Source organism: Carettochelys insculpta, chromosome 2, assembly GCF_033958435.1.
Source record: "Carettochelys insculpta isolate YL-2023 chromosome 2, ASM3395843v1, whole genome shotgun sequence".
Classification (NCBI taxonomy): Eukaryota; Metazoa; Chordata; order Testudines; family Carettochelyidae; genus Carettochelys; species Carettochelys insculpta.
In genome coordinates this window covers 198,612,684-198,640,415 of record NC_134138.1, presented here as the reverse complement: position 1 = coordinate 198,640,415, position 27,732 = coordinate 198,612,684, and the positions used below count along the sequence as shown (strand labels likewise).

General features: G+C 42.6%; 1 protein-coding gene across 3 annotated transcripts in view; it reads right to left on the bottom strand.

The window, feature by feature from the left end:
* The window catches only part of MRPL3 (mitochondrial ribosomal protein L3), a 78,239-nt gene that overhangs the window by 11,061 nt on the left and 39,446 nt on the right, over window positions 1–27,732 (bottom strand). Inside the window, exon 10 of one of the 3 annotated variants that reach the window (XM_074988287.1) lies at window positions 15,908–18,475. The exons of the other annotated variants lie outside the window; for them this stretch is intronic. Coding sequence (XP_074844388.1) covers window positions 18,326–18,475 — 150 coding nt within the window. The 3' untranslated portion in view covers window positions 15,908–18,325. Of the gene's footprint in view, window positions 1–15,907; window positions 18,476–27,732 lie in introns of those variants that run through there. 3 annotated transcript variants of the gene reach the window in all.

Below are 27,732 nucleotides of genomic sequence, written 5' to 3'. Positions count from 1 at the left end.
CACCATATCACACATCTGCTCTTTCGTCATTGTCCTTCCTACTACAACCCTGGATTTCTCTTTACAGCTTGTCTCCAACCTCACCAGCTCTTGCATTGTTCTCTGCAATCTATCTCCCAGAGCCACCTTCCTCTCCTGCTAAGCACACCAAACCCCCACCTTAAATCCTTCCAGTGGTTTCTTCTTACCATACCAGATTCAGCCTCCTCATCCTAATAGCCGCGTCTACACGAGCTGGCTACTTCGAAGTAGCCGTGCCAACTTCAAAATAGTGCCCGCCACGTCTACACTTGGTGAGCGCTATTTCGAAGTTGAAATCGACGTACGGCGGCGAGACGTCAAAGTCGCTATCCCCAAACAGGACATGGGAATAGCGCCCTACTTCAACGTTGAACGTCGAAGTAGGGCACATGTAGACGATCCGCATCCCGCAACATCGAAATAGCGGGGTCCGCCATCAGCTTGCCCTGCACAGCATGAGATCCACAGAGCCGACAACCAGTTACAGACTCTGTGCACACAGCATGGACCCCCAGCTGCAGCAGCAGCAGCCAGAAGCCCTAGGCTAAGGGCTGCTGCATGTGGTGACCATAGAGCCCCACAGGGGCTGGACAGAGCGTCTCTCAACCCCTCAGCTGATGGCCACCATGGAGGACCCTGCTATTTCGAAGTAGTGGGATGCGGATCGTCTACACACGCCCTACTTCGACGTTGAACATCGAAGTAGGGCGCTATTCCCATCTTCAGACGGGAATAGCGATTTCGACGTCTCACCGCCTAACGTCGATTTCAATGTTGAAGTAGCACACGGCGCGTGTAGACACGACGTGTGCTATTTCGACGTTGTGCTGGCTACTTCAAAGTAGCTGGCTAGTGTAGATGTATCCACAATGTTTGTTGGCTTCAGTATGTCTGTGGTACTTCTCATGGTATGATTACACTGTGCATCCTCTAGCCTAGTGTGGACAGAGTTTAACTAAACTGGAGCACAGTATATGCCAACTGAGTAGCAAAAAGCAAGCACCAAAGTGACCCCAGGTGACCTATCACTCCTTAGCTCAGTAGAGTTCCTTTCTGAGTTCTTTCACTGAAATGGTGTTAGTATGTGAACGTGACACAAAGTGTGACCCCTGAACATACTGGCTTTGAATCCGTTACTGATCATTCAAAAAGATGCTAAGCTAAAGTATAATGGAGTATAGGGGAAGAGGAAGCATGTTGACACAGTACTTGGTTGCTATCTCCATTTCTTGCAACAGTCACCAAAGGCAGTTCAACTTGTCTTCAATCTTTTGGCAGCCTCAGTCCCTTGAAGTCAAGCAGATACCCTTAGTGTACAGGAACCCCTAGGAGATGGCATTCACTAGCATACAACAATAAAGTTGGTGCAGCACCAAACCCTGTGGAAGTTCATTCTTCTGCACTCTCCAGTTGCTGGTTTTGCAGCCCAGAGCAAACAGAAGATGTTTGCTCAGAGCGTCCCGCTAGGAGGAACGGACAACTCATACAGCAGATGAGCATGTGCCTAATAAGCACAGCTGTCAGATGAAAAAAGAGTTCCCATGTTCTTCTTCAGTTGAATCCCACCCTGAACGTAAGTTAGTGGTATCAGTGTTTCAGTTTGGTTGGGGAAACCACCCGATTATCACTCAAAAGCTTTTCTTTCATGGGCATAATTTTCAGTGGGATCATCCACTGCAAGAACTGGTAGCTACAGCCCAGGGGTGATACTGAGCTTCTGCTGGTGGCTAGAGAGTGGTATTTACCTACGTTTGCTAAATCTGTCACCTGGGGTTTTCATCATATCTTGGTTATGAGGATCTCCTGTATGATGCAGAACATGAAGCTAAGACAGTTTTGGTGATGCAATGTCAATGCTTCAAGCTTTCCTGATTTTCACTGAGTTCAGTGTAGGGCGACCATATCTTACTGTCCCTGTGAGGGGAGGGAAGGCTCCTCCCAGCTCTGTCAAGCCCTGAGGAGCTGGGAAGGAGACAGTAGTTGCTGGTGGTCCCCGGGAGCCTGGGGAAGTGGCAGCCGCCAGTGATATCCTGGAGCCCTGGGGAAGCTGCAGCTGCCAGACGCCCTGGGAAGCAGCAGCCACAGGTGTTCTCTGGGAGCCCCAGGGAAATGGCAGTTGCCAGTGATCCCCCTGCTTCCCTGAGGCTTGGGGAAGTGACTTCTGCCAGCAGCGGTGCCTGCCAGCTGCTGGCAGAAAAGGTGGGAGAGGGCCCAAATACGGGATAATTTACCCCGTTCCAAAAAATAAGTCTGGATGCCTTTTTGGCATCCCAAATATGGAACCGTCCTGCCCAATACAGGATGGACGGTCACCCTTGTTCAGTGACTTTTCTATTTCTTCCCTAGAGAACGAGTGGAAATGTTCATCTTGATCAAGCAGGGGTTATTGCTTGTACTGACCCCTCTCTTTTGTGATTGACACCAGGAAAATTTTAGCTTTGCCTGTTTTAGCAATTTTGGTCAGGGATATGGTGATGTTGTTTGGAGCAATCTTCTATTGACATTTATTTGGTGGGTTTTTTTCGTAACCCAGGCTTCCTCGTGATTGTCCACGCTTTCTACTTTTTCAAGCACTGCTGCCATCAAACCTCACATCTTCCTGTTGTACTGAATCTTGTCTCTTGTTTGGGCTGCAACCTCTTTGGTGTAGGGAAAGTATTTTATATTTGGTGCAGCTCCTGCAAACTGTTACATCTCTAAAGCCAAAGGACTACTCATGTGTTTAGCTTTAAATATATGTGGAACTCTTTGGAGGACCAGAGCTGGTGATTGTGAAGTGCATTGTAAATTATTAGCAACATATACACATAATCTTATTGTAGTAGATTTCCTCCTCTATTGGGAGGAAATAAATAGCCGGTACACATTTTGAAATACCAATTCCTTTAATACAGATTTATTTGGTGATGAGCTTTCGGGGGACAGACCCACTTCTTCAGATCCAGTGGGTCTGTCCCACGTAAGTTCATCACCAAATAAATCATTTTGTTAGTCTTTAAACTGCTACATTTCCGCTGCTTTGTTCTGTTGGAGTACAGACTAACATGGCTACCTTCTGTTACTATTGAATACAGATGTTTAATTACTGCAAGATGGTTTTATTAAAACCTCCCTGTGCTTCTAAATGACCAGTGATCTTTCTACTAGTGTACAAGTCTCACTGTGGGAACTACTGGTTAAAGCATTAGCTTCCATGGACTTGATGACAGACATCTGATTATGTCTTTGATCCATGTCAGACAAGAGCACATTTCTTGTTCAGGTTAATGCAAACATTTTGGACATTATGATAGATTTGACTGTTGTAGATGAGCAATAGAGGAGAAGGCCAGTGTTTTTCCTTTATATGCCTAAGCTAAAGTTCCAGAATTTGTTTTGTTGTTTTATTTTGTTTTAACAAGTGAAGAGAACCGACAGCTTTGCATACGGGAACAGTTTCACTGAACTGTAAACAGGAGATGCTTGAAAGCTTGTCACACAATCTCCTGATCAGGAGCGAACAAACTGCAAGCCTCCAGCTCCAGAGGGCAGACACACACACGGTGTAGATAAAGTTAAAATATTGTTCCTGTCACTCATTTACTAACTGACGGGCTAGTGAATGGACCCTTCTTCAGACTCATTATTAACATAAGCATGGGTGGATTACTAGACATTTTCCTGAGTAGGCGTTAGCCAATGGAACAAACACCTTCACAATGCATAACAAAAGTCTGCTTTTTATTTCAATACCACAAAGAAAGACTCAGTGAAATCCCTTTCATCTTGTGTGCATGGCTGGGGCAGCAGCTTTTACCTCTTCCTCCAACAGCCAGGTAGGTTTTGCACACAGTGCAGTACAATAGGTGTACATCCTGACATACAAGGCTAACAATTCCATGTCTGATGTCTGAACCAGACTGTACAGCCAGTATATAACAGAAGCCACTTCAAGGCAGGGGGTGCAGCAACTCCTGTTCCAACAGCTAGGCTAAGTCTACACGACCACATAAACTTGATTTTATTAAATTTGATTTGATAACGCTGGGTTTTATAAATTTGACTTTGAGTATCCTCTTTTCCCATAACGTCAAGTCAGTGCAGCCACACTAGAGTGGCCAATCATCAACTGTTGCAGCAGTGCATTGTGGAACCTATCCCACAGTTCCCTCACCCCTGCATTCTGTTCTTCCCCGCCAGGCCCTGCTGCATCCCGTCCCCCCCCGCCCCCCCTCCCACTGGCAGCCCTCACCCTGCTGAATGGTTCCCGGTCCCTACAGATGGTGGGAGCTGGGAAATTGACCAGCACTGCTGTGCCTGGCTGAGGGGAACCGGGAGCCAGGGGTACAGCAGGGAGCCAGGTGCTGCTCTGGTCAGTTTCCTGGCTCCCGCAAGAAGCCAGCTGCAACAACGCCCGTCTGCCTCTGGAGGCTAATGAATTCGATTCAAAGACATGGTGCTTCCACACTGGCCTTCAATGAAACTGTTTAATTTGAACTTGACAATACACCCACCCAGTTCCCATGATATTATGCTATCGATATTAGTGCTCCCTAAAGCGACCCAATGGCATTTATAGGGAAGACAGTCACTTGGCACAATCAAGCTAACTGCCTTAAATGCAAACTGATCTTGTAGTGTAGACATAGCCCTAGGTGCTCATTCTTCCAACGCCTTGCAGGCATATTTTGCATGATTTTTGGCAGATGCATTCCATCCCACTAACAGACCGATGTTATGTCTACACTAGGCAAAGTAAGTCGACCACAGATACGCAATTCCAGCTCCGGCAACTGCACAGCTAAAACTGATGTATCTGTGCTTGGCTAACTTGGCTGTCTATACTGGGTAAGTCTGATGGGAGAGTTTATCCCATTGACCTCCCTTACGCCTCGCATCTTGTGTGGAGTACAGGAGTTGACTGTGACCCCTGAGAGGTTGATTTTACATGTCCATGTTAGGCACACGAAATTGAACCCTGCAAGATTGACCCTGAGTGGGTTGATCTTCTGAAGTAGCCTAGATGGGTAACCAAAGCCATAATTCATGGTGTGATTTTTAACCCCCCTCTGCACTGAGCAACAGCACATGTTGCATGACGCAGGAAGAGCCACTTAATTTGCAGAATATATCAGATGGTTATCCCCATAGTAGAGTTAGTGGAATGCTGCTTTAGTGGATGCCACATACAAAAAGCCCTACTTCTAGTGATTGTACCTTGCCTAGGATTGATGAATCATATTGGTTTTCAGTAAAGCAGCATGTGATGGTGGGAGTCTCTTCAAGGTTATTGCTGTGAACACCTGCAAAAAAAAATCCTCAGAGACTGATACAAAAACCCCTAAACTCCCTCCCCACTTCTCTCAATCTATCACTAGACAGGGATAAGGTGGAGGGATTGGAGGGACAGAGAGATTCATTTTACTCAGCTGTTCATGAGAGTGTGTTAGAAATGTGAAGCATGTTAGATAGTGCAACTGGAATGATAGGAAATAACGTTAACAGAAATTCAGCTGCACACAAGTCCAAAGTTCTACTTCAATATCAATATTTTGCCAGAGGACTTTACACACTGAAATGTTCATTATATGCTGAAATAAATGCTGCAGCACAGAAAGGTGGAAGAAACTATTTTACTAGGAGGGTCATGAAGTGATGGAATGGGTTCCCTAGGGAGGTGGTGGTCTCATCTGAGAACTGTCTTTCAAAATTAACAGATTGCACACAGGCAACATCCTATCAAAGTTTGTCACTTTATGCTCATGTTTCTTAAAGATAACTCAGTATAGGTCAATATCAAGGAGAGTAGGGGGAAGAGGTAGCTCAGTGGTTTGCACATTGGCCTGCTAAATCTAAGGTTGGTGAGCTCAACCCTTGAGGGGGCCATTAGGGATCTGGGGCAAATAGTTTCCTTTTAAAAAAAGGATGGGGCTTGGTCCTGCCAAGAGGGCAAGGGACTGGACTCGATGACCTCCCAAGGTCCCTTCTAGCTCTATCAGACATGTATCGCCCTATATTTTGTAAACATTTCTACTGTATTTTGTTGCATTTTTCTTGTGCTATTTAATCTTTGTAGAATTATGTGAGTCCCAATAGAAATAAGAACTAGTTTTTAAATACAGTGGGAAGAAAATGAGTACTGTAAAAAGCCAGAGACGACTCCTCTCCAAAGTAGCATAGCAGCAAAGGAGGCATAATTATGCCCATAACAATACCGTAACCTTTCACTTTACTACATTATAATTTACATGCCAACAATATCCTCTGCATTAGGCAAGGCCAAATGGGAATAACAAAAAATAAAACTGATATTTTTTACTGCTAAATAGTGGTAGAGAAATGCTGCAGCTCCAGTTTAAGTACTGGGTCAAAGGAAATGAGCCCTCGTTTACCGTCAACAACCAAATTTGTGCTAACAAGTATTGGACGGCTATGACTTCCTCCTGCTCCCATTTTACCACATAACATACACCTGAGACCTGCTACTCATTTATTGTTCTACCACTACTATGCTGGTTTGGCCTGTTCTAAGGCCATATTTTAAAAATAAATTGCTAGAGTCTTAATGCTCTTAGAATCATAGGGTTGGAAGAGACCTCAGAAGGTCATTGAGTTCAACCCCCTGTTCAAAGCTGAACCAATCGCTACTAAATCATCCCAGGCAGGGCTTTGTCATGCCAGGGCTTAAAAAACCTCTGGAGATGGAGATTCCAGCACCTTCCTTGGTATCCCATTCCAGTGCTTAGCCACCCTCCTAATGAAAATGTTTTTTTTTCTAATATCCAATCTAGACCACTGCAACTTCAGACCATTGCTCCTTGTTCTGTCATCAGTCAACACTGAGAACAGTCTCTCCATCCTCTTTATATCCCACCTTCAGGTAAGTGAAGGCTGCTGTAAAATGACTACCCCATCCCCGGCACCACTCTTATCTTCTATAGACTAAATAAGCCCAAATCCCTCAACCTTTCCTCAGAGGTCATGTGCTCCAGTTCTCTAATCATTTGTTTTCACCATCCACTGGACTCTTTCCAGTGTGTCCACATCCTTTCTGTAGGGGGAGGCTCAGAATTGGATACAATATTCCAGATGTGGCCTCACCAGTGTTGTATAAAGGGGAATAATCACTTCCCCAGATCTGCAGGCAGTGCTCCTACTAATAAAGCCCAATATTCCACCAGCCTTCTTGGTTACAAGGGCACACTGTTGATTCACATCCAACATCTCATCTACTGTAATCCCCAGGTCTTTTTCTGCCGACCTGCTGCTTAGCCACTTGGTCCCCAGCCTGTAGCAGTGCTTGGGATTCTTCCCTCCCAAGTGCAGGACTCTGCATTTATACTTGTTGAACCTCATCAGATTTATTTTGGCCCAATCCTCCAATTTGTCTAGGTCACTCTGGACCCTGTCCCTACCCTCCCATGTATCTTCCTTTCCTCCTAGTTTAGTGTCACCTGCGAACTTGCTGAGGGTGCAGACCATTCCCTGATCCAGGTCATTAACACAGATACTGAACAAAACCTGCCCCAGAACCAACCCTTGGGATACACTGCTTGATACTGACCTCCAACCAGACATGGAGCTGTTGCTCACTACCTGTTGAGCCCAATGATACAGCTGGTTTTCTATCCACCTTACAGTCCACTTATCCAACCCCTTACTTGTTTAACTTGCTGGCAAGAATACTGTGGAGACTGTATCAAAGGCTTTGCTAAACTGAAGGTATAGCACATCTACCTCCTTTCCCATATCCACCGAGCCAAAGCGAGCAGTCAGATTGGTCAGGCATGACTTGCCCTCGGTCAAAACACATTGACTATTCCTGATCACTTTCCCCTCTTCCAATTGCTCCAAAATGGAATTCCTTGAATAGCCCCTCCATGTTTTTTTCCCAGGGACTGTGGTAAGGCTGACTCGTCTGTAGTTCCTCAGATTCTCTTTGCCTTTTTTAAAGATGAGCACTACATTTCCTTGTTTCCGATCATCTGGGACCTCCCCCAACCACCATGAGTTTTCAAAGATAATGGCCGATGGCTCTGCAATCACATCAGCCAACTCCCCAAGCACTCTTGGGTACATTAGATCCAGCCCCATGGATTTGTGTATGTCCAGCTTTTCATAACAGCACTTAACTTGCTCTTTCCTCACTGAGGGCCACCCACCTCTTACCCATACTGTGCTGCCCAGGGCGGCAGTCTAGGCCCTGAGCTTGTCTGTGAAGACAGAGGCAAAAAAAGTATTGAGTGCTTCAGCTCTTCCCACATCATCTGTCATTCAGTTACTACCCTCATTCAACACCTGCCCTAATGACAATCTATTTATACTCTTCCCCTTCTTGTAAACTTCCAGTTTGTGTTTAAACACCACGACTTCCCTGGTAAGCCAAGCTGGTTACCCATCATATTTGATTTTCTTACTGCACATCAGGATGACATGCTCCGGTGCCATCAGTAAGGCTGCTTTAAAATACAACCAGCTCTCCTGGGCTCCTTTCCCTGTCTTGTTAGTGCCCCAGGTGATCCTGCCGATCAGTTCCCTGAGGAAGCCAAAGTCTGCTCTTTTGAAGCACAGGGTCTGTATTTTACTGCTCTTCTTTCCTCCTTTGGTCAGGATGCTGAACTCGACCATCTCATGGTCACTGTTACCCAGGTTGCCACCCACATCTATTTCCCCTTCCAATGCCTCCCTGTTTGTGAGTAACAGGTCAAGCTGAGTATGGCCCCTGGTTGGTTCCTTCAGCACTGCTAGGTCACAATAGCTGAGCTCGCACTATCCATGCTGTCTTCCTTCTGAGAGGCTCCTTAGCTGTTGTCCTTATCATGCCCTGAAGAGTGAAGGGGAGAAAAGAGAGAAAAACAAAAATAAAAAAAACAGCCCCCCAACATCTGTGGAGCTCCCACAAAGTGAACTCCCAGGCAAACTCCCTTTGCTAGCTGCATCTCTGTTTGCTATTCACTCAATTCACATTAGCTGCCTTTTTGTATAAAGCTGCTGGCTGGAAGCAGGTGCCCTGGCTCGAAGCCTTGCCTCCAATCCACCTGACACTCCCAATTCACGCTTTGAAAAGTGTGACTGTTTGAACACAGACAACCAGATGGTCAGACGGTCTGTGCAAGTAGCACCAGGCAAACAAATGGTCATGGACAGACAGGCACTTGGATGCTCATCCCACCAGTTCACAAAGCAGCCCCAATCCCCAGTGCCACAACCTGCAAAACAGGAAGGGGAGGAAAAAATCAAACCAGTGTAAGACAGGTTAGTGTTATCTGTACGATTTACATTTAATCAGGACGAGGTTTTATTGAGTGTGGCACAAGCTTGGAGGCAAACACAGCCTCTTCCCCAGAGTTTATGCATGCAGGCTCCGATTCTGCAAGCACTTGGTCACTGGCGTCCCTGGGACGGGTCACCTGGGTAAGGTGATGCTCATGTGTCTAGGCGGGAGTAAGCCCTCGCTTCTATTTCATTGCAGCCCTGCCCCAAGTCAGGGGCACCAAGTCTTAGTTTTTTGTGGAGCTTCTGCAAGTTCCCATCACTAGCTGCCATCATGAGTGGTGAGTTGTATGGGCCTGTGGTGTTCATGCGCCACCGACATTCAGTAACGTGGGCCCAGGCCCATAGATGTTCGGCTTCTATTTTCAAAGCTGGACTTTCCCTAGGATGGACCGTGGCAACCACCCCAGACCCTCACTGTGGGCGCCCCACACTTCAGTGGGATGTTGGGCCCAGGGCAGCCTAGCGGGACTAGCTGAGGACCTGCTGCTGACGGCAATGAGCAATATGGCACCAGCTCACCTTGTCCCACTCCATCCTGCTCTGCTGGCCCCTGGTGCTGCTCAGGGGAGGGTGGGGTAGCTGGAAAGGGCTGAGGGCTTTGGGGAAGGTGTGGAATAGGAGCAAGCAGTGGGTAGAAAGTGGCAGAGCAGGGGTCCCAGCAGGGGGGAAGAGGTGGAGCGGCGGTGAGCCCACTCATCTCCCAGGACACCTTAGACCCTCCATCCCCCTGAAACACGAGACCCCAAAAGCACAGGGCATGGAGCAGTTGCCCCAGTCTGTCCTATGGACAGGATGGCTCTGCTTGAACCCACTCTTTTACCGGCAAAAGTTATATACCATGGTGCCCGTGGCTGCTGTCACACCACCACAATTCCCAGGAAGGGAGGAGGACAATGCTAGAGCAGCCCAGGGAGCTGGATGCTAGGCCAAGAAAGCCCCAATGCAATGCTTGTGGGACTAACAGACCAAGGGGCTCAGGAGCATCTCTTTACCACTGAAGAGAACAAAGGACTAGATTCTGCAGCTCTACATGTGTGCACTTTTTTTTTGGTAGGATTTGACCCAGACATTCCAGGTGGAACACGAAAGGAGTGATGAATTTTCCAGCCAAGTTTTTCAAGTCAGATGACACAGCAGATATAGTTTAAATCATGATTTTGTACTATTCATGGTTTTTCAGGTGGATCTGTCATGACTTAGAGTAGGGCCATGTCGCAAAAAGTGCTTGAAACTTGTTAAACACCGAGGAAAACATGGTCTCTGTAGCTAAGCACCAGGGGAGCCACCATCTTTAACCTCAAAGAAAGCAGAAGGAACAAATAGCCAATGCCTCTCTTCTGCATTTTTGCACTGCTTCTCAAGTAATGTCTAAAAATATGTCAGTAAAAATCTGTGGCCTTTTTCAAGTGCCGTCTGGCAGATGGGTAAAAATAATTTTGTGTCATTACACTTGCAAAGGATTTCACTCCTCAGGATTAATTCAGCCTGCCCTTCTCTTGTGCAGGGCTCTTCATTAATCAGAAGAGGAGGAAGGTGAGGGAAAATTAATGCCATGAAATACTGTGAGTCTTCTTAATCCAGAAGGGAGAACAGGCTAAATAAATGTTTATGCTCCAAACAGGGTTGCCAACTGTCAGTAAATTTATGGACAATCTGTGAAAGATCAGCTAAAATTTGCCATGTCGCTAAAGCCCATAAAAAATTGAGGTGTCTGTAAATTTTGTAAAAAATGCAATAAAATTTCAAAAAATAGCTATTATTCTATGGCAATTAAATTTCTTCTGTCCTGCATCAGACATTTTACCACGGAACAGCAGAAATTGGACGTTTTAATTGTTTATTTAGCTCAATGATAGAGGTCATGTAATGTGAATCATGTAACGGTATCTACATTACCCTGCCAAGTTAGTGTCAGCAGAGTGGCAGCATGACTAACCAAAAGGAAGTGAGTTAAAAACATATCGCTCTTGTGATGTATGAATGACAATGATCACTTTTCACTTTGGGCCATTCATGTTGTCTTAATATAGCATAAAAATTACATCAGTAGAAAATTTGTCCGTACATTTTTCCCATTTGTGTCCATAAATGAAATGTCTGTGGGTTAGCAACCCAGGCTCCAAACTCTGTCACAGCAACAACATGCATGCTTTAGTCTCTGTTATGTCTTCCCACATCTAAACAAGGCAGCATCAGCTTTATGTCGCACTGGGAGAGGGAGAACATTTACACATTTAATCTGTTTGGGGCAGGGACTGTCTTTTTCGTTAGGTGTATATATATAAACACACCATTCAACCTGTGTTACCCATCCCGCTCTGTGTCCAATCCACACTGAAAGTGTGACTATTACAGCTCCCAGCTATAGGCCGTGGCCCTTTAGTATGATGTTTTTAGCTCTTCAGAGCCCCACTTGAATTCCAGGTCATGACCCAGATGACACTCTTGCCACTACAAGGCGAGCAAAATCAGGCCTGGTTGCTTGAATGGGTGTCTAGGTACTACCTCAAATCAACTCAATCATGTTCATTACTTTAGCCATGCACTTCAAAAGCAGATGTCCAGAGGGGAGCCATTTTAATGGTATGTGAAATGCGGGCAAATATACTAAAGCTGGAAGAGGGATAAAGAGAATATAATTCTGGTATATCAGGAGACACTGGAGGGCTTTGGTTACATGGGAATTCTGTGGTGTGTGTTTCTGACGGAACGCATGGAGAGCTCAATAACTAAGTCCCGAAACACATACTGTGCAGTTTTCCTAGCATGTAAATGGCCACTTTCTCCTATAAACATGGGCATGCTCTCACTGGATAGATTTCCAGCCATCTCCCACTTGGACAGGCTTGAACAACCATCCAGAATTGTCACATTTTTGTCCTCAAGCTTTTCAGCACCAGCGCCCTGGGGAGAGGTTTGAAACAGATCGAAGCATTTATAACTGTGATCCCATCTCAGAGCTTCAACGTGGCTCAGGCAGATCTCAAAAGTCTGAAATAGGAAGGAAGCCTTGGGCAATGACCTTGCAGTGCTAAGCAAGATGGCTGAGTAGACCCATGCCTGGCAAGGAGAACTGAGTTGGGCAGCTGGCTGAGTCTCCTGAACAAGAGCTGTGTTGTCCCAGCCAATGGACCAGGCAATGAATTACCGGAACCTACTAGCTCCTGAGATGGGCCACAGTAGCCATCAGTTACAGAGCATGTTTGGGACGTGATTTCATACTGAAAAGGAGAAATAAACACCAAAAAAGGGACTTCCTAAATAAAATCCATGTATAGTAAATAGCATACACAGCTTTAAAGCGTAAGCAGGAGTGTGGCTGTCTTCTTCACTCCTGGCTCCACCAACCCATGGACTGATACAGTGATTTACTCTCCTACTTTCCCTATGTGCTTTTGCAAAACCATGCATTATTTTGTCTTCGTTTCAAGGGCTTTCTATATTAGCTGCAATGATGATTTACAAGGGATGTACTGTGAACAGTTTCTCCTGTGAACAATAAAGTTTTAATGAAACCAATGAAAATTATCTGAATTTGGAAAAAAAAACATTTAATTGATCTACAAAAGAAACTGCACAAAACTTTCATGAATGCAACAGTACAGATAGAACTGAAAGTGCAACATTAAGAATGTTTTAAATACAAGCTGGGGGCTGAAGTTACACATGAGTATAAATTTTGCCTTTAGTTCGTCTTGTCCTCATGATCTTTGGGGCTGAGTGAAACATATCAAAATTCTCAGGGCTCAAAACGGCTGTTGTTCTAGGGGCAAGTATCTTTAGGGCCTAGTGGTTAGCTCTCAGAACTGCAAGGAATACTATCATGGGGATGGAGTAGATAGGCATTCCTGATGGTCCCAGTAGACAGTACTGTGTAGGGAGTGAAAAACATGACTGGATCCCGAAGTACAGTAGAACCCTGAGATACACACATTCAAGTTGTGTGCCAGCTCAGGGTGATGGGCAGCTTGTGCCTGTCTCCAGGCTGCCCACCACTCAGGACAGCTGAGAAACTGACCAGCCCTACTGCGCTGGTCATTTTCCTGTCTCCTGTGAATAGTGGGTAGCCCAGAGGCTGGCTGGTCAGCTTCCTGGCTCCCCATGAGTAATGTGAAATTTGACTTACGTGGGGTTGTGCGGGAATGCAACCTCTGTGTAAGTTGGGGGTCTACTGTATGGAACTGCAGAGCTTGTGGCCTAGCATGGATTTCTTTTGCAGGAAGACCCTGGGGTTTAATATAACTTCCACAAGTTGCCAGTACTTCTCTCAGAGTTTTTTTCTATGCTCTCTTTTGTTGTGGTAATGCTGTCCTTAGCCACATCCCTACTTTCCAGGCTACTGAGGCAATGTCCTTGGCCATTGCCATGATGTCCTGGGATTGCTAGATTTCACTGAATCATCAGGAACAGCTGTCACCTGGCTTTCTTTCTGTGTTCTTTAACCACAACCTCCTGAGCATTTCTGTTCCCCCACTCTTCACCCTCAGGTTAACCAGCCTGTCAGCAGTAGAGGCCCAGTCCTTGATGCTCTAGCTGGTGCAGGTGCTGGGGCTGTGGGAATAGGGAGAAAAAGCCACTTATTGTTCACATACCAGATTACTTATTTTCCTTAAGTATATGTGTGTATACATTACCTCCCTGAGTTTTGTCCCATTCTTTGGGGGAAGCTCTGAGATGTTGAATTGTCTGCATATAAGGAGAATGTTGCGTGAATTTGGATTTCAGTGTACATCTGCTTTCATGTTACTGAGGTTGGGTGTGGTGGTCAGACCCATGTTCCAGGTTTGCTCTAGCAGTCTGATCTGTAAAGTACTATGCAACAGTTGTTGGAGACAGGCAGAAACTGGGGAGCAGTAACTTCAGGTCCATGAACAAGAGATCAAACTAGTTTAGTACCAAGCAAAACAAGCCTATTTCACTTTGCAGGAGGACCCCAGAGTTGCTGATAAATGGCAAATTGACACATAGCTATGGGCTGTGTTGTGTGTATACAAGTGTTTTCAAGTAGGATTGGCTCAATGTGATCCAGGTTAAAATCCCCGGCTATGTCTAGATTAGAGGGATTTGTTGAGACAAGTTTTTGTTGGAACATATCTTGACAACTTCTGTTGACAGATCACAGCCAAACTGCCAAGCAGATCGCAAGAGGAAATAAAAAGGAAAGTCCTCCCTTACAAATGCAACAGTTCAGTGGGTTCTCAAACTTAAACCTCATTTCCTATGGAGTATTGAAGAGTGGCCTATAATAATGATATCTACAACCAATACAGATTTTGAACTTGTATTTTCCCCCAAAATGTGAAATCTAGGAGACATTTGATGAAAATAATAAAAACATTTTTATTTTTTTTCAAATAATGCAGAATTCATCTGTGGGACTCAATTCCGTAAGATATCACTGAGGCCAGGGGCCTTTCAGGAGTCAAACATAGGACCAGATAAATTAATAACAAGAGCATTCCAGTAAATATTTTAAAAAAACAAAACCAAAGCCCAAGAGCTTTGGGAGGGATATAAGCTAATCTCTGTTTAGGAAATGGAGAAAAACTGTCTCTACACAAGGCATATAGTTATTTACTGAGTAGTTTTATACCTTGCAGCAGCTGGCGCTGGCTATTGCCAGAGACAGGATACTGAACTAGATTAAACATGGCAGGTCAGATCAGGTCTGATAATTACTATGTTTCCCGGTCAAATCACTATTGCCCAAATGTCACCACCACTCTTGAGCTTTTTAACCTGTACCTGCTTTGACTCAATTCTCAAGTCTTCTGCACTTCACACAGTATCCCCTTTTAGGTGAGACCCCAAAGGGTGTGGGAGTTTCTCTGAATGATATTCTTCAGAACAGTCCAAGGTAAGATTTATCAAGAATGGGAAGAAAAAATAATTGAAATGTAGCTTTGTATGACACAGCTTCTCCTACGCTCTGGAGAAATTAAGCCAGGTTTGATACACTAAAATCGTTCACACTGATGAATGATACATCCTTCTGTTTTATCAGAGAGCTTTCTTTTCCCACCTGTCATTTTCTCAGAAGACAACTCACAAGCACTTTCTTGTTGCTTTGTCCCAGGGTCCTCAATGCCTCTCCTTCAATGCCATGCTCGCTTGCACCTTTTACATTCCTTTAATATCCTAGAGCTGCTTTAATACTGAGACACTATTCAAAGAATGGTTTCCCTATATGTGGACCTCAGCACCATTCTCATTCGCAAAGTGCATTGTATATATTAAATTCTTCTTATGCTTGTTGACCTTGTTTCCCCATTTTCTTACCTTCCAAATAATTCACTGATGGGGTACACACACCGTAGGTCAACTTTCAGTCCATTCCCTCTTTTCTCTGACTCCAACCCTACTTGCAATAATTTGCTAAAACCCAACTTTCTCTTGAAGAAAGAGGATGTATTTTCTCCCTTATGATGAGCCCCTCTGATAAAAAAAAAATTGTACTTTTGGACCTTTTAATTGAGGGAAGTCCCTATGGACTACCTTGCATAGGAGGTCAGACTAGTTGATCACACTGATCCCTTCTGACCTTATAATCTATGAATCAAGTCTTTATGAAATGTACATAAGAGATATCACATCCCCCATGCCACTTACACACCATTTTACACATGAAAGATTAGATAAACTGCTCTTCTTTATTATGAAAACTTTAATAAAGTTAAGTTACATTTGATTGTTTCATTTTCATTCTAGATGTGCCGCTGTACAGTATTAATCACTACACAAAGTTAAAAAGAGAAATCTGAATGGTTCTTCTCTTACAGATCCTCCTTCAATTTACATTTTATTTAGCGACTATTGAAAATAACATTTTAAATGTTGCAAAAACTTGAGGTGCATCAGTTCAAACACTGAAGGGTTTGTCCTCAGGAAACAGTAGCATTATTGTCAGCAGGAGGTTAAACTGCAAGTATTAGTAGGACCAATCAGTGCATCAGATTGTGACATTCCACTTTCTCACAGACACTTAAAAAAGCTCACTGGAATACATGACTTATAATGGAAAGGTCTAGTGCTAACTTCTTAGCAATCCACTCAGGGTTTATGATATACGAGCATTGGTAACTGATCTAATTTTATTTATAAAGGGGTAAAGGGACAGCAATATGCAGTATCCCTGTTTACTTTTCATACTTAGAGAGAATTGCTCAGACTAATCCAAGCTATATGGTATCAATAACAGACTTCAGCAATTCACAGGTCTGTAATTAGAGTACTAAGGATATCAACATGATCCCTTTGTGTCTCCTCTGAATACCCAATGTGTGTAAAAGATGTTCAAATCTCTTGGAAACGGTAAGGAGTTCAATATCTTCAGTAATCTTCAGGGATAAGCTGAGATAACAGCATGATGGCAACTCACCTCTGAGAATGAGCATACATATTTGTTCTCCAAGTTTCAGTAAATCATTTAGTAAAATATAAATAAAATACATTTCACAGTACATCCAATTTTGTAGTGAAGCTGGATGAAATTAATGGATGGATTTCCTGACAAACATTTCACGAACTATAGACATAAAAAGTGACTTTAGATTGGGATGCCCTCTTCCCCAACATTACATGTGACTGCAAATCTTGTACTGTGCAAAGCAAGCAGTAGACAATTAGGTGCCAATCCAGCAAGCAGATAGGCACATACTTAATTTTATGCTTGTAATTAGTCTGAGACACTTCAAAGGAAAAGTTCATGCAAATGAAGTAGATATAAGCAGCGTTTCCCAAAGTGTGGTACACACACCACTGGTGGTACGCGAAAGGATTTCAAAGGGTTTGTGTCAGAAAATAAATTACTAAGAATCAGGAGATAAGCACTGGGACTGCACTGGGAGAGGGTGTACTCTGATGAGGCTGAAGTTTGGGAAACACGGATTTAAAGGATCAGGCCTTTAAACAGTAAATAACTTATGGCAGGCAAAGAAAGCCATAGGGAAAGCACTTGCATTCTGACTATCATGAAAGAATACATGGGTAGAAGATAGGAATGATGGGGAGAAATGAATTGTATAAAAGCCCTTTCCCACTTGGATCATTTCTGTTAAATGATGAAAGCAGCAGGGCAGGCCCAGAGCTCTTCCTTAACAAGATTATATCTCAGCTATAAAGACAATTGAAGGGGCCATATTTTGCTAGAGTCCGTACATGAGGGACATCTGCATGGAGTTATCAGAACAAGATGCAATCAATGGGACATTTAGGCACCTACTGTAGTCCCAGTGGCCACATTACTGCAAATTTCTAGCCTTTCTATCCCAGCGTACACTGCCACAACTCCTATCACACAGGCACTGATAGTCTCCAGGAAATTTATATTGCGTAAGTGTTGCTCTGAACTCAGAACATTAAAATAAAGAGGAAAGGAGCTTTGATGAAAAGAGGGAAATGAAAAGTGGAAAAGATTACAGCCCCAGTGTCACTATGGGGCAACTTCCAATGATGTTATGAGTGGAGAAAAGGGAGCTAGAATCCCCTTCATACACCTCATTCTGTTCGACATTTTCAAGTTCATTCTCTGTAAGTCATAGACAATATATTATGTCCCCTAAAGGCTAAACAGGATATTTAATAAAGCTTTTATTTTCTGTTTAGTCAGAGTTAATTAGTACATATTCCCTCAGGAGAAAAAAAAAAAACTTTGAATTTTGTTCCATTAATTGTCTAAACTTCAATCATGTAAACTGATGCACATAATTCCAGGACAAGGAATTTAAAGAAATATAAATCTTAGCAGCCTGTGAAAAGGGAAAAAATTGAGAGGCAGTTTTGTAATGTACAAAGATAAACCAAATATGAGCCTATTATTTTGCAACCCTTCCTTCACACACGCTAACTTAGCCCACTGTTTTAATACAGTTTTGGAACAGATTGTGGTACATCTTGCTGTCTTAAAAAACAAAACAAACACAACAACAACAGTACTTGATGCTTTCAGGTCATTCAGCTAGAGTGCAGTTTTTGTGTTTGTAATTGTTCAGCACTGCAAAGTGCACAGAAAGGACATGAAAGTTGTACATTCTTAAAGCTGTCAATAACACTAAACATATGTGACAGAGGGATCAGCGAACTGGAAAACCTCCTGATCGTACAAGTCTTCTGGTAACTCCTCGTCTCCATCAGCAAAAAATGTGGGGAATGGAAGATTTTTATTGCAGTTTCGGTAAGCAGGCAAATTTGTATCTCTGACCTAAGTGAAAAAAATTTAATAAATCAAAGGGATGATTCAAAGATAGTAATAGACTTAGCCCACAGGAAACCACTCTTCTTAATTGTATGAGGGAAAAAAGCATTCAAGTTACACTTATTTTTCTAAAGAATTTCATGTCTGGTCATTAGTTAAAATTTCTGATAATATCAGCTCATTAATCTCATATTTTGTGCCTGAGCCATCAGACTCTGAAAATTTTAATTTAACCTCTGTAGCTTGTTATGGGATGAATCAAAGGCAAACGCTAAGAAATCAGAGGAAAAAAAAATACTCTTACGGTTTCACACTTAAGTCAATCTGAATATTTTTACAACCACATTTCAAGGTTAGTAAAATCTAAGATTAATCTAACAAAGATTAGAGAATTATGTCTGTATCTGCTTTTCTCTAGTGAGAAAGGTCCCCACTGTACCTGTGAATTTTTTTTTAAATGGGAAGATACAATTCTAAAAGTAGAAAAGAACTAGAGAGCCATGAAACTACTTTTTAGATCATCTTTTTTAAACCAACCAGATTTTAAATTGATTGTGTCCTTTGAAATGATGAACAACTGTACTTATTATTTCAGAAATTCAAGTTCTAGACATGGGGTTTAACTTTTTTTTTTTTTTTTTTTTTTTTTTTTTTTTTTTTACACACTTATCTAAACATATACCTTTATACAAATAATCACAAGAATTTTGGCCCTTGATTTAATACAATCATCAGTTATCGTTTGTCATTAACCCTCTGACAACCAAAATGCTAGTCTGAAACTACATTTACCAAAAGCGGATAAAATTATAGTATTGTTTAGATTTTTTATTCGATACACAAAATGTTTGTTATACGATATTAAAACGTAATTAAAAGCTATCACCATCAATTCTTCCAGGCTCAGAAAAAACTTGATGTCTTTTGTACTTAACATATAGTAACTGAGTAACAAAGGAAGTACAAACCCAGCTCTGCTAAGTCACATACAAATACAAGGTAAATATCTATATAATTGGAAGACGCAAGAACCTATATATTTTCTAAAATTGCTCTTTAATATCTAAGAAATGTATTACTTGATATCCCCCAGCCGCTCACTCACTTGCACATGCAATTCTGGCAACTCATGTGAATTGTATGCTCACATGCAAATGAGCAGTTAAATGCAACTGGCTATTTGCATGTGCAAATCTGGTCATTATGCATCAATTAATATTTTTCTCAACAAATTAGGAAGACACTTGGGCACAGAACAATAGAACTGTAACAGTGGAGGGACCTTGAGAGGTCATTGAGTCTACAGTCCTGCCATGAGTGCAGGGGTAACTATCGTCTCTAGGGGTGTATCTACACAGGCACAAATCTTCGAAATAGCCATGCTAATGGCCATTTCGAAGATTACTAATGAGGCGCTAAATTGAATATTCAGCACCTCATTAGCATTAGGACACTTTCGGCCCCGGCACTTTGAAAGCCCTGCTTTCGAAAGCACGCGAATTGGCGCAGCTACACAGGGGTCCTTTCAAAAAGGACCATCACTGATCGGAATAAGGCGATTTCAAAAGGTGCAGGGTCCTTTCGAAAAGGACCCCCACGTAGCCGAACCAAGTGCTTTTGAAAGCAGGGCTTTCGAAGCGCCGCGGCGGGAAGCATCCTAATGCTAATGAGGTGTTGAATATTCAATTCAGCGCCTCATTAGTAATCTTCGAAATATGGCTATTTCGAAGATTTCTGCCCGTGTAGACACAACCTGGGGGTGTGTCTACACTTGCTCTTTCAAAAGAGGTATGCAAATGAGGTAAATATAAAACGCAAATGAGGTATACATTTGCATATTTAGCACCTTGTTTGCATATTCTAATTTCAAAAGAGCTTCTTTTGAAAGAAAGCCAGTGTAGATGCTGCTTTTTTGAAAGTAAACCCCATCTTCGAAAGAATCCTTCTTCCCATTAAATAAAGGGAAGAAGGATTCTTTCAAAGATGGGTTTACTTCCAAAAGAGCAGCATCTACACTGGCTTTCTTCTTTCAAAAGAAGCTCTTTTGAAATTAGAATATGCATATTAGGTGCCAAACATGCAAATTTATACCTCATTTGCATTTTCAATTTACCTCGTGTGTGTCTCTTTTGAAAGAGGAATGCAAGTGCAGACCCACCCTAGATCTTTGTCCTGCCGAACCCCCTTGCCCTCCCCACCTGTTAACATGCTATAAAACTCAAGGCTCCCTTGGGCATAGACACAGTCTGAATTCTGTTTTGGGGAGGACAAGGGCTAGTGGTGCTTTGGTCAGGTCTGGGCAGCAGAGTCCAGCGTGGGAGTGCCTTCTCCACCCCCAGCTCACGTCAGCAGGCCACCCACTTGTCTGGGTTGTAGGGAGAGGCAGCCAAATGAATGAAAAAAAAATGTATTTTTATATAAAGACTCAAAGCAGGGACTCAGCTCAAAGTTTTTGAAAATTGCTCAGGGTGCAGGCACAGAGCAGATAGGAGATACGCAGGCAGGGGTAGCTCAGGAGTACACAGAGGGATGGCTCAGGGTGCAGGGAAAAGGATAACTAAGGGCTGTGTGCCAGGAAGGCTCCCACTGCAGTGGCTGCTCCCCAAGAGGCCCACACCTGAGCAGTTCTTAGTGGCTGTATGAGCAAAGGGACTGGGAGCTGAGGAGCATCTACACTAGAGCACATGGGGGAATGCCATGGTTGCCCATTCCAAGACACCACCAGCTAGAGGGACATCTGTTCCACATTGTTCGGTTCTGGCTTCTCACCTACAACCTGGCCAGAGGACTGGGTCTCCGGGAAGAGGGGTGTGCGTATGTGGGGAAAGGAGGTGAGAAGGGGAGAGGGAGAGAAGAAGTGGAGCTCTACCTGGACTGCCACATGCTCAGTAAGGCACTACAGTTTGGGGACTGTGCTCTCCCAACTGTGCCCATGGGCAGGGCTTCTGCTTGTGGAAAGCACCAGGGAGCCGAGCTTCAATCCCATGCAATTACCAGCTTCAGCCAGGGGAAGGGAGAAAAGCGTTGGCTTCAGTCCCGCACATCTCCTGGCTTTGCAGGAGCACTGCCTTCAGCCCCCCTGACAGAAGGGAGAACTGAAAGGGAATATGAAACCCGAGATGAGAACTGCTGCCTTAGACCATCCCTGAAAGGGGCGGTCTAACCTGCTCTTCAAAATCTCCAGTGATTCCATAACCTCCCTCCGCAATTTATTCTAGTACTTAATTAGTTTTCCTAATATCCAACTAAAACCAGCCTTGCTGCAATTTAATCCTATTGCTTCTTGTCTTATCCCCAAAGGTTAAGAGCAATTTTTCTCTCTTCCCCTTCTAGCAATCTTTGATATACTCGAAAACTTATGCTCCCTCTGTCATCTCATGTCCAAACTAAACAAATCCCATCTTTTTCAATCTTCTCTCAGACCTCATACTTTCTAGATCTTTAATGATTTTTGTTGGTCTTTGGATCTTCTCCAGTCTGGCTACGTCTTTCCTAAAATGTGGTGCCTAGAACTGGACACAACACTCCAGACTGATTAGAAAAGGCTCTCTCAGTTTAAAAGCAACAAGAATTCATTATGTAAGTGATATAATAATTCAGCATTCTCAAAGTTCCCGGCAGGATATCCTCTAACTCAGGGGTGAGCAAACTGGGGCTTAGGCCCCTTCGCAGTGGAGGGGGGGGATTTTCTAAAGGGGGGGGGCGCAGCATCCATCTCATTAAAAATGTTGAAATGTTTTACTGTTTTTGTTTGTGTACACATATTTATATACCGATTAATAACATTTTTGCATCTTACATACCTATTTTCTCACACATGCCGAAAGGGGTTTTGGTGTTTTTTTCATAAGAACATAACCTAAATTTGTCAGTTTGGATTACATTAGACAGGTTGGGGGGCCCCTGCTAATTGCAGGAACAAAAAGTGGGGCCTGATGTAAGAAGTTTGCTTGCTCCTGCTCTGTCTCAAGTGTCACGTTCAGAACTATTTTAAAAAAAAATCATTTTGAAAATTGTTTTTTTGTTCCTTTATATATTTGCTTTAATTATGTTGATGCCCCACACATCTCTCTCTAATGACACAAGTCAGACCATAACAATTTATGACAATATCTGCAACCTGATATTGAGGCTTACTGGTGAATTTATTTTAAACTAAATGTGGACATTGACTCTGCTAAGGCTCACACAAGTTTAACTTTATGCACTGAAAGCAATCCCATTGTCTTCAGTGGAGCCACCTGAAGTGTGTAAACTAAGCACATACATAGGTCTTTGCAGAACCAAGACCCAAATTTATAGAACAGAAAACTTGTAAAAAGGCTACAGTGAAAATGCTTTTTATAATGACCTTTCTACACATGATTTTTTTAAAGTCTAGTCTGACATTCCAATCTTGGAGGAAAATAACTAAGTAAGACATCAGTTGAGAAATATTTTCCACATGCCCAGAGATTGTACGAAATTGATGATAAAAAACTGGTATCTCTGGAGAAAAAGGAACTACATGCTCAAAGGGAATACAATCTCATTTAAAACAAACCTCATCATTTACATTACTATATCTGGAGTTATTTCTGAAAACTGTAATAACCCCCTTCATCTATGGAATTTAACTCAATTAAGCAGCATATTGCAACAAAGATAAATATGCCCAGCACAGAGAGTAAACTTGTTTTTTTTACTCCCCTCTTTTATAACAGATCATGCAATAACTTTAGTAATAGGAAGCCTGGTCTCAGTTGACTGGAACACATAAAACGGAACCAGTTGTTTATGGCAGAAATTAAAGGAGAGCAACCAAAATCCTGGCCTGAACAATCTGATACCAGCTGACACATCTTGACAATTCTTTTCTGATAGGAAGTTATTACTTTACTCAGAATGCTTGACACTACTTTAGCTCCCCGCCCCCAAGTCCCCCAGAGATTTATGGGTAGATTAAAACATTTTAAAAAGGATATTAAGAATATTCAAGCAGTACATAATTTGCTGTCAATATTTTTAAGAAAGTCACTCCACTAAGCTTATGGAATTCACTGGTTAAGCATCTTGAACCAGAGTTTCTGAAATGCTAAGCCAGCTTTGAACAACGCCAGCTTCTTCTGCAAGAGCAGAGATAATGCTATATTCATTTTAATTTATTCAAGTAATGCAGTTAAATTACTAGCTCACTCAAAGTTACGAAACCTACTGAGAGTTGAAAAATCATGAAAACCTGTTATTTTCTACTTCTAATGTATGAGGAAAAACTAGGCGTGAAAGTTCTAAAATCTTAATGGACAAGGTGACCTGAAAGTTAAATTCATTGCCTATAAATTTTATTTCCTTTGTTTCGTAAGTTAGTTTTAAATGAAAAATGTTTTCATAAGTTTTATGTAACAAGCACATTTAAGGTAATTTTAATTAATAAAACAATTTTAAAATGTTTTTGTGCATTTAACTGAATTCCAATTTCTACCCAAATGCAGCTTGAAACAAACCAAAAATTAAACCCAAAAACAATCTAGTAAATAAGAAATGCATCTTTTACTATTTTAAATGAAAAAAGACAAAATGAAGAATCTGAACACATGACTATTAAACAATATGATTTCTCATATCTGTATGAATATAGCAGTTTATTCTCTTAATTAGAAAAAATGTCAGCTGATATAAACCAACTTACTTTGGTAAAATAAAAAGAACAAATGAAAAGTTAAGATTACAATAGATAATACAAATCAAGGCTTCCCATTTGCTAATTTATTATTAAAATTTAATTATTTAAATCCAATCCACCATGACAGAAAGCCATGTTGGGACCCATACCTAAGGGCTTGGCTACAGAGCAAATGCTTTGTTGGTATAGCTCTACCAGGGGTTTTCCCTGGTGGAGGCACTCTTAACAGAGGAGCTTGAGGCACAGTAACACCATCTCCGTAAACTACATTACCTACGTGGACAGAAACATTGCTCTCTCAGCATAGTTTCATGAAGGTTGGGGTTTTACTGGTACAGTTAAAATCATGGGGGGGGGGGGTGGAAAGGGGAGGAGGAGAGGGATGAAGTGGATGTAGTAGATGTGATTTTTCCCTACCCTTCCTTCAACCCATGCCTATATCTGCTATGGAAAACGATACAGTGAAGAAAAAGCCTTAGATTTAACACCCTATGATAGAAACTGCAGGCTCGAATTTTAGTTAGGAAGTGACAATAACTTCTTAAATGAAAGGAGTTTCCAGGATTAAAATGCAATTTTCCTTGCTACTGAGTCAGGAATTGGTTTCTCATGTCAAACTGGTGCTCATGAGAGACTCTCTTAGGTGGGCTTGGAATTACCTGCTGTTACAAAGGATGGGTTTTTGCACAAACGGTTGCTCCAGGATGTCATATTTCTTTTCTGCCCCATACTTCACACTGTTTTCCAGTCACACAGAAGCTCCACCATATAGCTATGAAAGCTGCAGTGTGAGCGAATAATGATTTGCATTTTATGTCTTACTAGAAGATTTAGCAGGCATTGTTCAGGTCCTTAACTCAATTTTTGTTTTTTTGGAAAACAATGAAAATGTACATGCTTCATTTAAATCACTGCTCTGCTTTATGGACTATCATTATGAACTGCTTTGAATTCCAAGATGGTAAAGGGAATTTAGAAACGGATGAGCCACTTGTATCAGCACATGAATATTCAGTTTTATTTTCTACTGAAAAGTTTTAAATCACCTTTTCTTTTTATCGTAGTATTTAAGATCTGCTCCTAATTGTTGATTTGTAAAACATTCTCAAATCTCTGCCCAAATAGTTCTGTTTGGACTTAAGACATTTATATGCAGAATATAATTTTAAGTGGCATTTTGCAGATAGTTTCTTTTGTGTATTCAGGTGGGTTCTTATGAACTGCTGTATGTTTCAGAGAGACCTTTGTGCTTTTCAGCAGAATGCAGCGATACAATTTTTCTTTAGAACACTCTCTTTGGAGATATCACAGGTTCAAGGAACACGAGCCACATTTGATGTAACAACTGTTTTCCTTTGATTTGCTAGCTTAGCCAACACCAATACTCCTTTTGTGTTCTCTTTCAGCATTTCACATTCAGCTTTTTCAACAACAGTGAGGTGATTGTGCAAGTCTTGCTGTTGATGTCATGGTATTGTTTCTGTTTGTCTTTAAAAGGTTGTCTGGTGGATTCTGTTCTAGGTATGTAAAATCAAGGAAGGAATTTAAAATTTTTCACTTTCTGGATGTGCTTAGCTGTTAAAAGGCAATGTTATGATTCTCTTTTCAAGAGGGCCTATCAAACTGTTTCTTTCACGTTCATAAGAAGAGAACACAGAGGACTTTAAATACTATGCTGCTGAATGGTACACTAAATCACAGACTAAAACAAAAGAATTAGCTGCATACTACAGCAGACACATGCTATTGTAATTTAGGTATAAGTTCCAGTAAAGCACTCAAGACCCAGACACTAAGGGACAGGAAGAGCAGCCTTAGGATATCCTGCCCGAGTAAAAATGGCAAGAAAGAAGAGCCAACTCTACATCTTTTTTGTTCTTCGCTGCCCTGTGAAGTAGCAATGCAGGAACTCAGCAACAGCATGCTTCAAGGTGGAGACTGATCTATCTTGGGAAATATAAATATCCAGCAGGCAGAAAGACAGTGGTTCAGAAGACCACAGACTAGACCACCCTCCTCACAGCTTCCTGTAGCCCGACCCTTTCTCTACAGGAGGCATCCTGTTGGGCAGGCAGCCTACAGACTGTGCATCACTCCCCCAGGGGGCCCAGCACACTCGCTCAGGACTCCATGAACTCCATCACACGCAAAGCTCAGTTGGTTAAAGGATCGATACCTTATTTATTTTATTATTTCTATGTATTTATAGCAACAGAGACACTGCCTGAGCGGGTGGGGGTGGGAAATAACAGTAGGGTCTCAGCATTCGCGAGGGTTTGGTTTTGAGAACACGCAGGAATGTTGAATTTCATGAGTACCATTTTACCCTGGCTGCAGGAGTGGAACTCGCTGGGCTCCTGGGCAGCAGTGGGGAGAGAAGACTGGCAGCGGGGCTGTGGGGAGTCGGTTGGTGGCTGGGCCATGTCCCTGGCTGGAGGCAGGGTTGGGCACCCAGCTCTATATAGGCCAGGCTGGGACTGGCGGCTGGTGCTGTGGGGCATGTCAGCACTGCCACAGCTGCTGGAGCAGGACCCCCACCTGGAGTGATGGTCAGCAGGGGGCTTCAGCAGACCCCAACAGAGGGGCCGGGTGAGAGACCTTCCTCTGGTGGTACCACACCGGAGAGTCCGGTGTCCGCAAATAACTGAATTCGCGAATGTTAAACTTGCGAATGTCGTGATCTTGCTGTAGGATGCAATCATGCAACTGAAGACCATGTCATAATAGATACACACAAAGGAGCTGAACTGAGGCCACCATAATCCTGGCACATCCTAATTTTTGAGTGCTTGACTTTGCAACCTGATGGTAAATTTAACGTAAAAAGGGAGGAGGGTTTTGTGTTTAAGACACATACAAATTGGGACTTCAGGCCACTAACCATTAATTCTTCTAGCGGGAAAAGTGATCAGCCCAATCATATATGGACAGATTAAACCGCAAGGCTTGTCTGATTCTTGTTTTACTACTTACATGCTGTGGCCTTATCCCATGAAGTGCTGTGCAGGTACAGGGTCTGCTTGCACGAAGCAGCTTGTAGGATTTGGGCCTTAATGGCTTCCTTGATGCTCATCTAATGAACCTTTAACAGCCATTATCTTTATAGATTATAAAGAAGGAAAAACGCCATTCTGATGCTCTAGTCTGACCACCTGTACGATACCTCCTTAAAGCCCATACCTTGAAGGTCTGCTACAGCATATTATTTTTAAAGACACCCATACTGATGTAAAGATTTCACATTATGGAGAATCCACTACATCCTTTACTAACTCAGTTACTTTGGTCAATCACCTTTTATTTAAAAAAAAGAATTGCCTCTCGTGTATCAGTCTAGCCTTAGTTTCAAACCCAGGACTACAAAGGAGCATACATCCAAAGCACACACTCCACTACTAGAGTTACATTCAGCATCTTAGCAGACAGGTATAGGTCTAGTTTGTTTGTCATTAGAACTGCTACTGTAACATTTTTATGTACATTACAACACTCTTTGTAGGCAAGGTACTGTTCTCCATTAACTGAATTCTACTGGGTCATCCTACGCACAGAAAAATATCCAAAGCTTTGATTCACAACGGCTGTGTCTGTACTGGGAACT